Source organism: Lissotriton vulgaris, chromosome 9, assembly GCF_964263255.1.
Source record: "Lissotriton vulgaris chromosome 9, aLisVul1.2, whole genome shotgun sequence".
NCBI classification, from domain to species: domain Eukaryota; kingdom Metazoa; phylum Chordata; class Amphibia; order Caudata; family Salamandridae; genus Lissotriton; species Lissotriton vulgaris.
Genome location: NC_141697.1, coordinates 1,241,299,817 through 1,241,316,062, shown reverse-complemented (window position 1 = coordinate 1,241,316,062; position 16,246 = coordinate 1,241,299,817). Strand labels below are relative to the sequence as shown.

The 16,246-nt window shown below is 49.7% G+C and overlaps 1 protein-coding gene across 1 annotated transcript in view; it reads left to right on the top strand.

The window, feature by feature from the left end:
* UQCC5 (ubiquinol-cytochrome c reductase complex assembly factor 5) overlaps positions 1-16,246 on the top strand; it is a 55,958-nt gene that overhangs the window by 38,009 nt on the left and 1,703 nt on the right. Inside the window, exon 2 of the mRNA XM_086939406.1 lies at positions 2,502-2,684. Within this exon, the coding sequence (XP_086795532.1) occupies positions 2,531-2,684 (154 nt within the window). The 5' untranslated portion in view covers positions 2,502-2,530. The remainder of the gene's footprint in view (positions 1-2,501; positions 2,685-16,246) is intronic.

The following is a 16,246-nucleotide window of genomic DNA, read 5'->3' as shown; positions in this document are numbered from 1 at the left end:
TCGTTTGCATTGCAGATCCTGTAGTTTTCCTTTCCTACATGTCCCAGCATGCAGTGTGTTGACTTGAAAGGCAGGAAGGAATGTGACCACATCACGTTATTTCACCTTTAAATTGCTGACAATCCCATACGTATCGTGGTTCATTTCAAAACGCACTCATCCCTTTAACTTTATTTTGTGTCCGCCAGTTTACCAGGGCCAGACATTTCCCACAGCCGCTTTCCCCGAATGTTTGTAAGTAAAAGAGAACACCATTGTTTACAAACAAGACGGGAAACGGATTATGCAGCAGATAATGTGTGAGTATGTAAACCAGCGTGTCGCAGAGTAACTTCTATGAAGCATAAAACAACCGATCGGCATGCGCAGTGGCAACAAACAACCAGAACCCGGGGACTTTGAGATGGCTTCTTGGATTTGCGCCACTGGTTTTATACCAGCATCACAAGTCCTGTGTTCAGGAGCGAAGCTATTAATGTGCGGCAGGTCCAGTGGCACCGGGGCCGAGACTGTCCTTTTTTTGCACCAGGGTCCCACTAGTTTGTGTTTATACCCACGTCTTTGACCCTGCACCCTCTCCCCCCCCCCCCTCCACTTCCCATACTTTTTAATGCACTTCGACCTTTGATTACATGGTAGGCGCATCCTTCGTCACATGGCTTCTCAGCGCTAGCACATCCCGCTGGCCTGCTCTCCCACGAAGCAGGCACATCCCTGCATGTTTATCAATCCCCGGAGGCGGTGCCTGTGAGAGCCGGGATGAGCTGGAAACAACCCACACCTGCAGTGTGAGAGACAGTGTGTATGAGAGACAGCTGTGTGTGTAAGAAAGACAGCAGTGTGTGAGAAACAGCAGTGTGTGTGTGAGAGAGACAGCAGTGGGTGTGTTCAAAGCAGAGTCAGCAGTGTAAGAGAGACAGCAGTGTGAGACCTTTTATTTATGTTTTGGTTTTTGAAACATAAATAAAACAAAATATTTGCATTGTCAATAGCACAAACTTGCGTAAATACCTGACCTATTGCATTGAAAATGGTGCTGGTGTCCGTCCCCCCACCCCGCTCTTCCTGGTTGTGCTGGTGTCCCCCCCCACCCCCGCTTTTCTTCGTTGTGCAGGTGTCCATCCCCCCCACCCCGCTCTTCCTAGTTGTGCTCGTGCCCGTCCCCCCCACCCCCGCTCTTCCTGGTTATGCTGGTGTCCGTCACCCCCCACTGCCGCTCTTCCTAGTTGTGCTAGTGTCCGCCCCCCCACACCGCTCTTCCTGGTTGTGCTGCTGTCCGTCCCCCCCCACCCCCGCGCTTCCTGGTTGTGCTGCTGTCCGCCCCCCCCCCCCCACCCCTGCTCTTCCTGGTTGTGCTGCTGTCCACCCCCCCCACCCCCGCTCTTCCTGGTTGCGCTGCTGTCCGTCCCCCCCATCCCCGCTCTTCCTGATTGTGCTGCTGTCCGTCCCCCCCAACTCCCGCTCTTCCTGGTTGCGCTGCTGTCCGTCCCCCCACCCACCCCCGCTCTTCCTAGTTGTGCTGGTGTCCGCCCCCCCCACCCCCGCTCTTCTTGGTTGTGCTGGTGTCCGTCCCCCCCACCCCCGCTCTTCTTGGTTGTGCTGGTGTCCGTCCCCCCCACTCTGTCTGTGTGAGAGTGGCTATGTCTGTGTGAGGGTGGCTCTGTGTAGGTGAGAGTGGCTATGTCTGTGTGAGGGTGGCTCTGTGTAGGTGGCTCTGTGTGTGTGAGGGTGGCTCTGTGTAGGTGGCGCTGTGTGTGTGGGTGGCTCTATGTGAATGACTCTGTGGGTGGCTCTGTGTGTCTGTGTGGCTCTGTCTGTGTTGCTCTGTCTCTGTGTGTGTGTGGCTCTGTGTGTGTGTTTGTGCTCTGTGTGTGTGTGTGCAAATGCCATAGGTCTCGCATTTGTGAGAGATTAAGCTATTGGCATTGTAAAGGACAATGCCATTTATCTGTTTTCAAAACCAACACATAAATACAAAATTTGTCATTTACAATGCCATTAGCTCTAACTTTTACAAAGGCGAAACCGTTGCATTGTAAATGCTTGTTTAATTTTAAATCTCAAGATTGTTTTGTCCACCACAATAATAATTGACAAAGTTTTCTTTCAGCACCCTTCAACTGAATTTTTATTTTTGGGCTAGTGAATGTATCCAATTCTTTAACATTAGAGTACATTCTTTGGCAATAAACTCTCTCTGGCTTCAACGTGACTCATTTGGTCTCCGTTGCATTTAGGAGCTGAATCTGTTTCCAGCGATCTGATTCATTATATGAGGCTTCTTGCCTAACAAGTATTTTTTAAACTTGCTCTAATGAACTGTTTTAAGCTGAGCCTTGGTTGAAAGTGTTTGAATTGTGAGTTTTTTTCTTTAATTGTTCAAAAAATCCTGTCCATATTTTCGTTTGCATGTGCGTCTTTGGAATTTAGGGGTGTGCTGTTCCATATACCAAGAACCGGGTTTACCTCTTGGCTTTAATAGTGTCTGTTATTTGTTGCAGATTTCCCATAAGTGTCTAGACACTGTCTGATGATGTCTGGGAGGAGCACAGTGCGACGTATTCTGCGGCTTGTGCCTGGGGAAAAGCGCTTTGGTGTCTACAGATTCCTTCCTTTCTTCTTCTGCATCGGGGGAGCAATGGAGTGGTTCATGATCAATGTTCGGATTGGCCAAGAAACCTTTTGTAAGTGATTTCAGGTGTGGGGGAGCACGACAGGAAGCTAGCTGGATGATGTAAAACCTTCTGGGAGTTATAGTGAAGGATGGGTGCCAAGAATCCTCTTAAAGGGAGGTGTCGAGAAACCTTCTGTATGTTCTGTTGAGGTTTCGGTACCAGAAATCCTTCTGTTAGTTCTATAGATGACTGGGTGCCTCCCCTGGTTACCTGTCAACAATTAAATTGAGAGTTGGGTTCCAGGAAACCCAGCCGTTATATTTAGGGTTATGTCTTTGGGAACCTTTTATATTGAGATTAGGGTGACCGCTATGTAATTTATGTCCAGGGTGGACTGCTGAGAAGCAGTCTCGATGGGAACAGGAAAACAGCCGTCTGCTCTACTGCAGTTGGGCCACTGGAAATTTTATAAAGTTACTTTTTTTTTAATAGCCTCTGAATTAGTCCACAAATACAGTTAATCAATGCAATGTGTTAAATGTGTTTAAAGAATAGATTGTATTGCACTTCAGCTGTTGTAAATCCATTACACAAATTGGAAGAGTAAGAGAGGCTCATTATAAACTAAAGTCCTTTGAACTGGTTTCTGTGGAGGTCCGTGCCTTTTTCTAGGTCCGAGCAGTTTGTTGCAGACAATCCATACATGTAGCCATTCCTCGATGGAGCAGACTGTGTCATCCGACTGGAGATCCCTCTCTGCCTTCCTTGGGATCAGTCCTAATGTGATGAACAAATCTTCCCTGACTTTCATGGTGTGTGATATAATATTCAAAGTGATTGAGAGAACACAGAATGAAAACTGCCAAGCTGGTCCTTGAGTATAGATGGTTCTTTATGACAGTTATACACCCCCCCCACCCAAACAGCACTCTGCGATGCAAAAGACCTCATGCATATAATCAGTTATTTAAAAGCCTCCTCATTGGAGCCTTGCACAGCAGATCTATTCAAGTCACATCAGATGCTTCATTGAACCTCTGTAAAAAACTTTTAACTTGTCTTTGCAAAATTATCTTTCCATGAGTTATGAAACCAGCAGTGAGCATGGATAAAGGCCCTTGCTAAAAAGAAAGTGTAGGAAAGGGCCTTTTTTGTATATTACCCCCCACCCCGCCCCGCCACACACACACACGTTTTGCTCCAAATTCTCATCGTTATGACTCTGATAGTGCACTGGAGTCCGTTGCCCAGACCCCAGTGCTTGTTATCTTCCCCAAAACTGTTATAGTTCAAGTTCAAGTTCAGGGATTTGTATAGCGCACTACTCACCCAGAGGGTCTCAAGGCGCTTGAGGAATGGTGGGTGCATTACGTATCGAATAGCCAGGTTTTTAGTTGCTTTCTGAAGGAGAGGTGGTTCTGTGTAAGTCGGAGGTGAGTGGGGAGAGAATTCCATGTTTTGGCCGCTAAGTAGGAGAAGGATCTTCCTCCCATGGTGGATCTGTGGATGCGCGGAATTGCGGCGAGGGCTTGATTGGATGATCGTAGTTGGCGAGCGGGTGTGTAGAAGGACAGTCGTGTGGTGAGGCATTCGGGTCCTAGGTCGTAGAGGGCCTTGTGTGCGTGGGTGAGGAGACGGAACGTTATTCTCTTGTTGACGGGGAGCCAGTGGAGATCCTTCAGGTGACCGGAAATGTGAGCATGATGGGGAATGTCCAGTATGAGTCTGGCTGAGGCATTTTGGATGCGTTGGAGTTTTTTCTGTAGTTTGGCTGTGGGCCCGGCGTAAAGGGTATTTCCGTAGTCCAGTCGGCTGGTGACCAGTGCGTGAGTGACTGTCTTTCTTGTTCCGGTGGGGAACCAGCGGAAGATTTTTTTGAGCATGCATAGGATATTGAAGCATGAAGATGAAACGGCGTTGACTTGTCTGGTCATCGAGAGGGAGGAGTCTAGGATGAAGCCCAGGTTACATGCGTGATCTGTAGGTATGGGTGCTGTGCCCAGGGCCGGTGGCCACCATGAGTCGTCCCAGGCAGAGGGGGATGATCCTAAGATGAGGACTTCCGTTTTGTCAGAGTTAAGTTTTAAACGGCTGTTCTTCATCCATTCGGCTACTTCTTTCATTCCTTCGTGTAGAATTGTTTTGGCGGTGTTTGGGTCTTTGGTGAGGGAGAGGATCAGCTGGGTGTCGTCTGCGTAGGAGATGATGTTGATGTTGTGTTGTCGCGCGATGGATGCGAGGGGGACTCATGTATACGTTGAAGAGGGTGGGGCTGAGTGAAGATCCTTGTGGTACACCACAGATGACTTCGCTGGCCTCTGATTTGAATGGGGGGAGGCGGACTCTCTGGGTTCTTCCGGCAAGGAAAGAGATGATCCAATCCAGAGCTTTTCCTTGTATTCCGATGTTGTTGAGGCGTTGTATGAGTGTGCTATGACATACTGTGTCGAAGGCGGCGGAGAGGTCGAATAGGATGAGGGCAACTGTTTCTCCGTTGTCCAGTAGCGTTCGGATGTCGTCTGTAGCTGCGATGAGGGCGGTTTCGGTGCTGTGTTTGGCTCGGAAGCCGGACTGTGAAGGGTCGAGGGAATTGTTGGATTCAAGGAAGGCGGCGAGCTGACTATTGACGGCTTTCTCAATGACTTTGGCAGAGAATGGGAGGAGTGAGATGGGGCGGTAGTTCTTAAGTTCAGAGGGGTCTTCTGTGGGTTTCTTCAGAAGGGCGCAGAGTTCGGCATGTTTCCAGCTTTCCGGGAAGGTAGCGGAGTTGAAGGAGCAGTTGATGACATCGCGGAGATGGGGTGCGATGATGGAGTCTGCTTTATTGAAGATGTGGTGAGGACATGGGTCGGTTGGCGATCCTGAGTGATTGGAGTTCATCAGGCGGATGGTGTCTTCAGTGGTGATTGGGTTCCAGGCGAAAAGGTTGTGGGAGTGCTGTTTTGGTTCGGAGGTGGGTGGAGTGGGCTGTTCTTCTGGTAGATTTTCAAAGCTGTTATGAATGTCGGCGATTTTGTTGTGGAAGAAAGAAGATAAAGAGTCGCAGAGGTCTTGGGAGGGAGTGATGTCGTTGGTGCCGGCGGTGGGGTTGGTGAATTCTTTGACGATGTTGAATAGTTCCTTACTGTTGTGGGCGTTGTTGTCGAGTCGATCCTTGAATGCTGATTTTTTGGTGGATCGGATCAATTGGTGGTGTTTGCGGGTGGCGTCCTTGAAGGCGGTCAGGTTGTCAGAGGTTGAGTTTTTTCTCCAGGTTTTCTCGAGGGTACGACATAACTTCTTGGATTTCTTAAGGTCATCGTTGAACCAGGGGGCCTTTTTGTTACATTGTTTGATCTGATGGTTTTTCAAGGGTGCTAATATGTCAGCGCTGTGTGTGATCCATTGTGTGAGTTTGGTGGCAGCTTGGTTTGGGTCCGATGATATGGCAGGAGGGTTTTGGTTTAGCGATGTGAAGAGTTGATCGGTGGTGATTTTGTTCCAGTTTCTTCGAGGAATAGGTTGTGGGGGGTTGTGGGTCGTGGTCTTTTCGTAGCTGAAGTGAACGCAGTTGTGGTCTGTCCAATGGAGAGCTGTGGTGTGATCGAAGGAGATGTGTTTGCTGGAGGTGAAAATAGGGTCGAGCGTGTGTCCGGCAAGGTGGGTGGGGGTGTCAACAAGTTGTTTGAGTCCGAGATTGGTGAGGTTGTCCAGAAGTGTGGTGGTGTTGCTGTCGTTTTTCTTTTCTAGGTGGAAGTTGAGGTCTCCCAGAAGAATGTAGTTCTCGGAGGTGAGGGCATGTGGGCTGATGAAGTCGGTGATGTCTTCGTTGAAGTGTGTGCGGGTTCCTGGTGGTCTGTAGATGAGGATGCCTCTAAGTGTGGTCCTGGGGTCGGTGTGGATCTGGAAATGAAGGTGTTCGGCGGTCGCGAGGTTATCGTCGGAGCTGGTCGTCTAGTCTCTAGTATATGGTACCAGAGTACCCATGGCATAGGTGGTAAAGAGGTCTCCAGAGCTACAGCACGGTTTTGTGCCACCCTGGATTACCCAAACAAACTACAGCAGGCCTCCCATGGCAGAGCAGAGCAAACTGCTCAAACTCCACTGTGTCCTCCCCTTGTGTGGCACAGTTGATACACCATCTTAATATGAAAGGCACCCCTATGGTAGGCCTCCTCAGCCCAGGAGGCAGGGTGCAGTATATAAAAAAAGAGGACGAATAAGTACAAGCCTATATGTACCTATAGTAGCGTTCCCTATTGGAAACCACTAGACGTGTCAGCTGTCCGTAGGATAACATGGGCTACTACACAGGCATTCGTGAGGTTGGAAGGTCCATTTTGGTACCACTGAAATATGGTGTCAAACGACGTGCCTTCTCACCACTTACTTGAATTTTGTGCCCTGAGTGATGTGGCATTCACCCATATGGTTACCTAAGAGGTTGCCCCAACTTCTCTGTGTTCTGGCTGGCAAGCCCACGTTTTCCCACACCTGCTACCTATAAGATAGGATTCTAACCTCCTGCCAGGCAGTGTGATCACTCCTAGGATTCCTGAACGAATCATGGGCAGGAAGGAGGTCATACCTCCCTCCTCCCAAGCAGGCTTGTGAAGTGGCACATCAAGGCGGTTAGCTTCAAAGGCTGCACCACCTCCGATATTCATCAGGGTTGACTCCCAGTGGAGGAAACAGTCCTGCCCCTGTCCCAGGCACATTTGCTCCAAGATTGGCGGGAAATTAGTCAAGAAGGTGTACATCCCCAGTAGGCTAGCCACACCTCCAGGTTGGGCAGCCTGGTCTGTACACTAAATTTAGTTTTCTGCCACCATTGTATTAGTTGTGGTCCTGCCAGCCACAAAGTTTCAGGCCGCTACCTCGCTCCCTGGTACCCTGCGAAGTGCAAGTACATTTTCGCTGTACTTGCCTCTGCCAAGGTTTGTTGGTCTCCAGTCCGGCAACTAAACCCCCACACTTAACACTGCATCTACAGGGAATACCGTGCAACCATTGTCCTACGTTAACAGGCGTGCTTCTGTTCAGTTTTCTTGCTCACTCTACCACTGGATTCAAGCTAGCCTGGCTGATAAAAGGTGTTACCCAGAAACCGGTCCCAGGATGCTTTTTTCCGGTCCAGGGAAGACATGGCTTGACAGTTCAGGCTGGACTGTTCCCATGAGGCACAGGGTCATACTGATTTGCATATGGCCATGTCTAAACTTCGGTGCCGGAGTGAGCTAAGGAATGATGATGGATTAAACCCAGATCAGTTGACTGGGGGTGATTGCCTGCAATGTTCAACACTCTGTCCATCACCCCCTATGGTTTTGCTTTGTTCGCCCTAAGTTGGCAGGGTATGCCCAGACGTAGGTCCCTTGCTCACTTTGCCACTGGATTCTAAACCGGTCCCAGGATGCTTGTTTCCGGTCCAGGGAAGGCATGGCTTGGCAGTTCGGGCTGGACTGTTCCCATGAGGCACAGGGTCAGACTGATTTGCATATGGCTATGTCTTAACTGGGGTGGCTGAGTGAGCTAAAGAATGATGATGGATTAAACTCCGATTAGTTGGCTGGGGGTGAGCGCTTGCAATGTTCAACACTCTGTCCATCATCCCCTTTGGTTTTGCAGTTTTCTTGCAGCACCATGTAAGCAGGAAAACAAGCACCCAGCTGTTCCCTTTCAGCACCATGGACAGTCAGGACAACTCTACCAGGACTCCAGGGGCTATGTAAAATTGAACGGACTGTTATGGCCTGGTGCAGGGGCCCGCATGACCGTAAACCTGTAAGGGTTCGACATAACTCGACCTGCAAGTTACCGATTATCACTCGTGTTTTTTCCAATTGACTGCAATATGATGTTTTCTATTTATTATTCTGCTCAGATTTAGTATTGCTTCTAAAATCTATAACTCTGGTTATAAGTATGCTATTCTGTTCGTTTTGGTGTCTAAATTAAGATATAAATGTACTTTATTTTTATAGATTGGTCTTGGATTTCCATTGATTTGTGCCAATTACTTATCATCCATGTCGGTACCCTGAAATGCTTAACATATGTTCCTCTAATGAAGCCTTACTGATCTTTGCCACGCTACCGGGACTGAGCTAAGAATTTATTAGTGCGCATCAAAAGACCATCTTTGGGTCATTGTGATAGTATTACATGGTGAGGACAAGCCCCCAAACCACATATTACTCCACCTTCCTACAGGAACTGACAAAGCAGCTGGTCTGACATTTGTTTTACGAGTGAATGGGGTTATTTTGGGGTGTGTTTTTGTATATTGATAGTGAGTGGATTGGTGGATCAGTGGCTGAATGTGAGATCAGAGGATGATCATTAGACAGAGGACGAGTAAGGAGGAGTGAATGATATTTGTGTGACGATGAATTGTTGGTAGCTGAATTAACAAGCATTTTCAATGCAATGGTTTCTCCTTTGGAAAAGTTTGAGCTATTTGCATTGTTAATGACCACATTTTTATTTATGTCTTGGTTTTGAAAACAGATAAATAAATGGCATTGTCACTTACATTGTTATTAGCGTAATCTTTTCAGTCTCTAGAACTCTATAGCACTCCCTAGTTACTCTACACTCCCTAGCACTGTGCACTCCCTAGCACTCCCTAGCTTCCCTAGTCACTCCGCACCTCTTAGCATTGTGCACTCCCTAGCACTCTCTAGTCATTTCCTAGCTCTCCTTAGTCACTCCCTAGCACTCTGCACTCCCTAGCACTCTGCACTCCCTAGCACTCTGAACTCTCTAGCACTCTGCACTCTCTAGTCACTCTGCACTCCCTAGTCACTCTGCCCTCCCTAGTCACTCTGCCCTCCCTAGTCACTCTGCACTCCCTAGTCACTCTGCACTCCCTAGTCGCTCTGCACTCCCTAGTCACTCTGCACTCCCTAGTCACTCTGCACTCTCTAGTCACTCTGCACTCTCTAGTCACTCTGCACTCTCTAGTCACTCTGCACTCTCTAGTCACTCTGCACTCTCGAGTCACTCGGCACTCTCGAGTCACTATGCACTCTCGAGTCACTATGCACTCTCGAGTCACTATGCACTCTCGAGTCACTATGCACTCCCTATCACACATGCACTTAGAGCTACACACACTCCCCCAGAGCCACACACCCCTCCCAGAGCTACACACACCTCCCCCAGAGCCACATACACACCACCCTAGAGCTACACACACCATCCTATAGCCGCATACACACTTTGAGCTACACATATATATCTAGAGCCACACACATACACACTGATTACAAACACACCCAGAGCCACACCCAGATGCACACACATACAGAGCTACACATACATACCCATAGTTACACACACACACACACACATAGTTATACATACACTTAGAGTTACACGCATATACTCACCCCTACAGAGCCACACACACATACACACGTAGAGCCACATACACACACCTAGAGCCACACAAAGACTCCTCTCCCCTCCCCTCCCCTCTCCTCTCCTGACAGTTTTGGCCGCATTCATAAGTGATGACATTGGTAGTGGTGGCCTCGGGCGAATTATTTGGCTTTGCAGGCGAAAAATGAAATCTGTCCCCAAATACCAAGTGTTCATCACATGGTGATAATCACAAGGTGATAATGAGCTGAGAAAAAAAGCAATGGCAGAATGGATAGAAGAGCAAATCGAACCCCCTCGATGTCCCCACCCGGCCCGTCACTCCCCACGCCACATGACATGCCAGTGCCGCAGAATAAAGTCGGGCTTAGGCTGAGTGATTCACGTCAAGCACTGCATGACACGTGACTGACTGACTCCGTTCCAGCCCATGTGTCCGGGGGTCCGAAGTGTCTGGAATCTCAACTTACACCCGGTTCCACTCTAGTGACGCGCTTCCGTTTTTAAACTGTAAACAATGTAAGAAAATAGATTACTAAACTGTGTGCATTAGGGTTCTGTAGGGGACAAGGAAATGTCATTATTTCTGCAGACCTCCAACATTACTTTAAATGTGGAAGGGAAGATCCCTGACAAACAGGTGTCAAACAGAAGGCAGCATTCTATAAGTGCAAAATGTCTAACCGTTGCAACTTGAATGATGAACATTTACCAATACGAGAAAAGTGACGAGGGATTTTTTATTCAGCTAGGTCACACAAAATTGAGAAAGAATTTGCCTAAAACAACATTAAAATGCAAAATGGACCTTTCACCACTTGTGTACTATTTGCGGGAAAAGCGCTATACCATTTTACTTCAGAAATAACCTGCTACCAAAAATTCTGACTCAGAAAACCCAACACAGTCTCTGTGATAGCTACTCACCTCCTTGGCACAGTCCTTGTGAGAGCAGCAGCAGCAATGCGAGTTCACAATTACAAACACACATCTTTCCTGTTATAATCCATTTGAACAAAGGCCAGAAGTCGGAAGGAAATGAGAAATTAATCCAACGGGAGAACTCGGACTAGAAGTGCCCAAGATGAGAGTGTGCTAGTCGACAGCAGGGCACAGATAAATGCTCACATCAGTGAGACAGGTGCAGTGTTTCAGGTTTGCACACGACTTATGCTAGGTCCTGAAAGAGGTCCGAAGAGCTTGGATTGTGTTTAGTCTCTGTCAAAGCTATATTAAATATGAAAGGTAACCCTTCTGAGCCCCTCTCACTCTCTTTACCACCACTAGGAGGATTACGTGCAAACCGGCCACAAGCCACCATGCAGCCACTGCCCCACCGACCGTCTGCACGAAGGCTCGGCCTAAATGTAAACAGAGCAAAGATTATCACACCCTGCAACCGGCAAGTGGCCAGCAATATACAACAAGCAGCAGAAACGTGGCGGCCAGGCACATGGACAGTGGGAGGGGGGCGGGAAAGGAACGGACAGCGGGAGGGGGGGGGCGGGAAAGACACGGACAGCGGGAGGGGGGGGCGGGAAAGGAACGCACTCACCTGGACTTCTTCCGGCGGCCGTGGTCGGCATAATGACGAAAACAAACACCCAAAAAAAAAACTAAACTCCGCCCACCACCCAATGACGATGCAAAAAGGGTGGAGAGGGAAAAAAATGCAGGAACACCCACGAATCTGGTCCGGCCATGACGGACAGATCTCTGTTCCAATGGCTAGCCTCCATTTATGGAGCTAGCCAATGGAACAGAGGGCTTGACTAAGCAGTACACTGTAGAGACATAAGATTTCTCCTGGGGCGGAGCTAGGAGCTCCGTGCCCCAGGCGAAACCTAAAAAGTGTATATTTAGATGAAGATGAAATGTAACGCTTTAGCAGGTAGGCAAAAGAACTGTAGATGATACTGCTTAGTCTCCATGCACACAGCTGTGGTGTTTGTGCCAATGCGTAGTCTCCGCGCATGTAGCTGTAGTGTTTGTACCAGTGCTTCGTCTCCGTGCACATAGCTGTGGTGTTTGTACCACTGCTTCGTCTCCATGCATTCAGTAGTGGTGTTTGTGCCAATGCTTAGTCTCCGTGCCCGCAGCTGTGGTGTTTGTGCCAATGCTTAGCCTCCGTGCAGGCAGCTGTGGTGTTTGTACCAGTGCTTCTTCTCTGCACACAGCTGTGGTGTTTGTTCCAGTGCTTCTTCTCTGTGAACGCAGCTGTGGTGTTTGTAGCAATGCTTAGTCTCCATGCATGCAGCTATGGTGTTTGTACCAGTGCTTAGTCTCCGTGCATGTAGCTATGGTGCTTGTACCAGTGCTTAGTCTCTGCGCACACAGCTGTGATGTTTGTACCAGTGCTTCATCTCTGTGCACGCTGCTGTGGTGTTTGTACCAATGCTTAGTCTCCGTGCATGCAGCTGTGGTGTTTGTTCCAATGCTTCTTCTCTGTGCCTGTAGCTGTAGTGTTTGTAGCAATGCTTAGTCCCCGTGCATGCAGCTGTGGTGTTTGTACCACTGCCTCGTCTCCATGCATGCAGCATTGGTGTTTGTGCCAATGCTTAGTCTCTGTGCATGCAGCTGTGGTGTTTGTACCAGTGCTTAGTCTCCGTGCACACAGCTGTGGTGTTTGTACCACTGCCTCGTCTCCATGCATGCAGCATTGGTGTTTGTGCCAATGCTTAGTCTCTGTGCATGCAGCTGTGGTGTTTGTACCAGTGCTTAGTCTCCGTGCACACAGCTGTGGTGTTTGTACCACTGCTTCGTCTCCATGTATGCAGCTGTGGTGTTTGTAGCAATGCTTAGTCTCCGTGCACACAGCTGTGGTGTTTGTATCACTGCTTCGTCTCCATGTATGCAGCTGTGGTGTTTGTAGCAATGCTTAGTCCACGTGCATGCAGCTGTGGTGTTTGTACCAGTGTGTCTTCTCCGTGCACACAGCTGTGGTGTTTGTAGCAATGCTTAGTCCACGTGCATGCAGCTGTGGTTTTTATACCAGTTCTGCTTCTCTGTGCACGCAGCTGTGGTGTTTATCGGGAGGTGGAACGTCATCTGTGGTTTGTGAATTAGCCTTCTTACAGGAATTGGACACAACTAATGAATCGGGGAAGTTTCCCTTGGATGTAAATAGGGTCTGAGGGTGCAGCTTTGTATTTTTTGTTTACCCTGGGAGTTATAATGCGTGCTTGTGCAGGGTCTTAAAGATGTCATCGGTGTGACGCATCAGGCCTTTTACCATAGGGAGGTTTTGTGTAGCCCTGTGTGTACTGAATAGGGATTCTAAGAGGAAATCCTCCTATAGAGGCCCAATATGGAGCGGACATGGTGGTACGCTGCGGCCCTGCTGCTGAGTTCCGGATCTGTGGTGGTGTCATCAGGAGGTGATGGTTTGGGAGGGTACAGATGTGGATCTGTGTTGTAAGCCGGTTACACCCCCCGTTACACCCCCTCCCCCCCTCACACCCTCCTTCGGGTATGAACTTCCTAATCTGGCCAGGGATCTAGAGGCTATGGTACAGCATAGGAATTATCTGCCCCCTCCTTGCCCACCTGTGTAGGAATGTGGGGACCCCTGCGGAGTGTTATGTAGGGGATCAGAATGCGATGGAGAGGGTGAAGGTGGTGGTTTTGGAGGAGGAGGGTGGTGCAAAAGACTGGTAGCCTTGTCTGTCTTCCTCCTCTTAACAGACACCACCCGCAAGTCTGTTGCATCTCCACAGGAGAGTTGGCACTTTGATGGAGGTCAATACCACATTATTGGTTAAAATGCGCCCAGTCTGAGGCTGTATATGTTTACGGCAAGCATTGAGCCGTTCCTACTTTTTATGGAGGATTGGTGTCGCCGGGGTTCGATTTTGATGCCGGTCTCAAAATTTTCATTGATAAGATGGCCTTCAGTTTTGGAAAGGGTCTGCTCGGCGTGGAAGCAGATGGCTTTCACAGTGCTTTCGGTGTTGAACCAGAAGGCGGGTCATTTGTAGCAGATATTTGGTGCTGATCATGGCCTGCTGGCAGTGGAGGCCGAAGAGCATTTTCTTTGGTCGTAATGTTTTTTGGGTGACTTGATGGGGACTTCAGTATTTACAGTACGCTGACCCAATGGTAGGTCCTGCACCTGGAAGTCGATCTCTAAGTCGGACCCGGAGTCTTCCATAGAAAAAGCCTTTTCCTCTGTCACAGAGATCTCATTGAGTTCCTCCTCCTCGACTTCCTGTTGACCAAAGATGTTGGGTGTATCGTCGACCCCTCTACGCTGCATGTCCCTGCGACGTGCTCTTTGGTCCCATACGGCTAGCTTGGACCGAAATGATCGCAGGCCTCGCAGTCTACTTCTTATGATCGAGAGACGAGCACAGGTTGCAGACTTGGTGAATGTCGGTCCGTGATCTGATGGGTGATAGTTTTCCAGATTTTGAAATGCAAAGAGGGAAACTCATTTGATAACAATTCCGTTGAGGGTAAAGGTGGAATACAAAATGAATGGCGTTCAGAACCGTCTCGAACTGAAGCGCAGTAATACACGTCCGAACCCGACGGCGGAAAGAAAGTAATCTAGAAATGAAGTTGTTGGACTTGGCCCTTCTGGCAGGTTCACCCTTGAACTTTTTGTTACATAATTATAGTGATTTCTGTTCTTTGAGCACTTTGACACTGTGTCCCAGTGTAAAGTGAGTGCGCTCTCTGAGTGCGAGTGTGTGATTGGCCTGCCCTCCCATAGGAAAGCATGGGGGATATGTTTGTCCATGATAGTTCCTGATGTGTGGGGAGTGCAGAGTCGAGTTTGGTATGTGCGGACTCGTGTGATTAAATGCTGCGCGATGATGTATGCAGATTTATTGTGTCTAGTGTGGAAGTGCCACTTCTAGAAGTTGGCATGTCTGTGCAGTGAATATGATTTGGCTGTCTGGCTTGTGATTGGCTGGAGCTGGCTGGTGTGCGTGGCTCCAGGAGTCAGGATGGGTCTGCCCCGGTGGTGAATGGGGAGATCTGCATGTTGATGGCAGGGAGGGGCTGCACCTGGGACCTGAATAGGGCTGGGCCTTCCCTACACAATGCTGGCTCTGCCCCAGTGGTGCGCCTGATGTCCCTAGCCTGTCCTGTGAATGGGGAGAGGGGCTGAGCAAAACAGTACTCCAAAACCAGTTGCATCTGGTTTTTCCTTAACCCTGCAGCTAGAGACAAAGGAAATGTGTGTATAAAAAGAAGCTGTGACCTCATGTAAAATGTTCTTGTGCTCAACTTGAATCTACCAGGGGCGTGCTGCTGCTGGGGCCATGGGGAAGGCTTGCCTCCCTGGGCCCTGCTCAGCCCCTGGATGCTGGAGGATTTCTTTGGGACCCTTCTACTTTTTGATTCCTGACAGAGGGGGCCTTGCTGATGGTGGGGCCCAGGAGGGACCGCCATGGGGGCTGTCTCCTTGCTGGAGTGCCCTGTGTTCTGGCCCCTACATTGTCCCCCCTGCTTCCTAAAAGGCTTCTGGACTTTTGCCTACCAGCGCCTGGAAAGCGCTGACCTCTCCCTGCTAAATAGCACTTTTGCGCCGCTGGAGCGGCGATCCCTGTCTTGAGGGTTTCCCCCCTCCTTGTGCTCAGAGCGGGTGCCCACCCCGCTTATTGCTTTGATTATTGCAGGTGCCCACCCTGCATTGTGCCCATGTCTTCCGATATTTGGATTGTATCGGGTGCCCACCCCGTCGTCTACTTCCGTCGCCGAGGGTGCCCACCCCTCGTTTTTGCCCCTGAGATTCACCGCCGCAGCCCGCGGTGCGTTGAGATTGCCTCCGCGGCCCGCCTGGTTGTGGGCGGGCCGCTGGCTGGAAGCGGAAGTGCAGCCATGGTCCTCGGCTCCCGGTGCGAGAAAGGAGGCCCGCTCCGGACCGGGTGAAGTGGGTGCATGGTGAAGGCGGGGCTCCCATGAGGAGAGAGAACGCCGCAATGCGCTACCGCCGCCCGAGAGAGAGGACCTCCCCCGAAGGGGGCAGTGAGTAGGGCTTCGGGGGAGGCGAAGGAAGTGGTGCCAGTGAGGGCACCGAGTTAAGAGCGGCCCCAGGTGCTCAATGGGCTGCTCTCACAGTGGAGCGTACTTCCTTTACGAGCCTGTGCTGAGCCCGTGGCTCCAACGATGGGGGCATTTATTTCTTTAAGGAGCCAGAGTGCTCCCATACACACAGTTGTTCTAGAGCCAGAGGGCTCCAACGTGTTGGTGCAGTGTTTGTACAGAGGGCCAGTGAGAGCCCCTGTCGCAGTTTGCTTCACAGCTGCCCAGCAAGT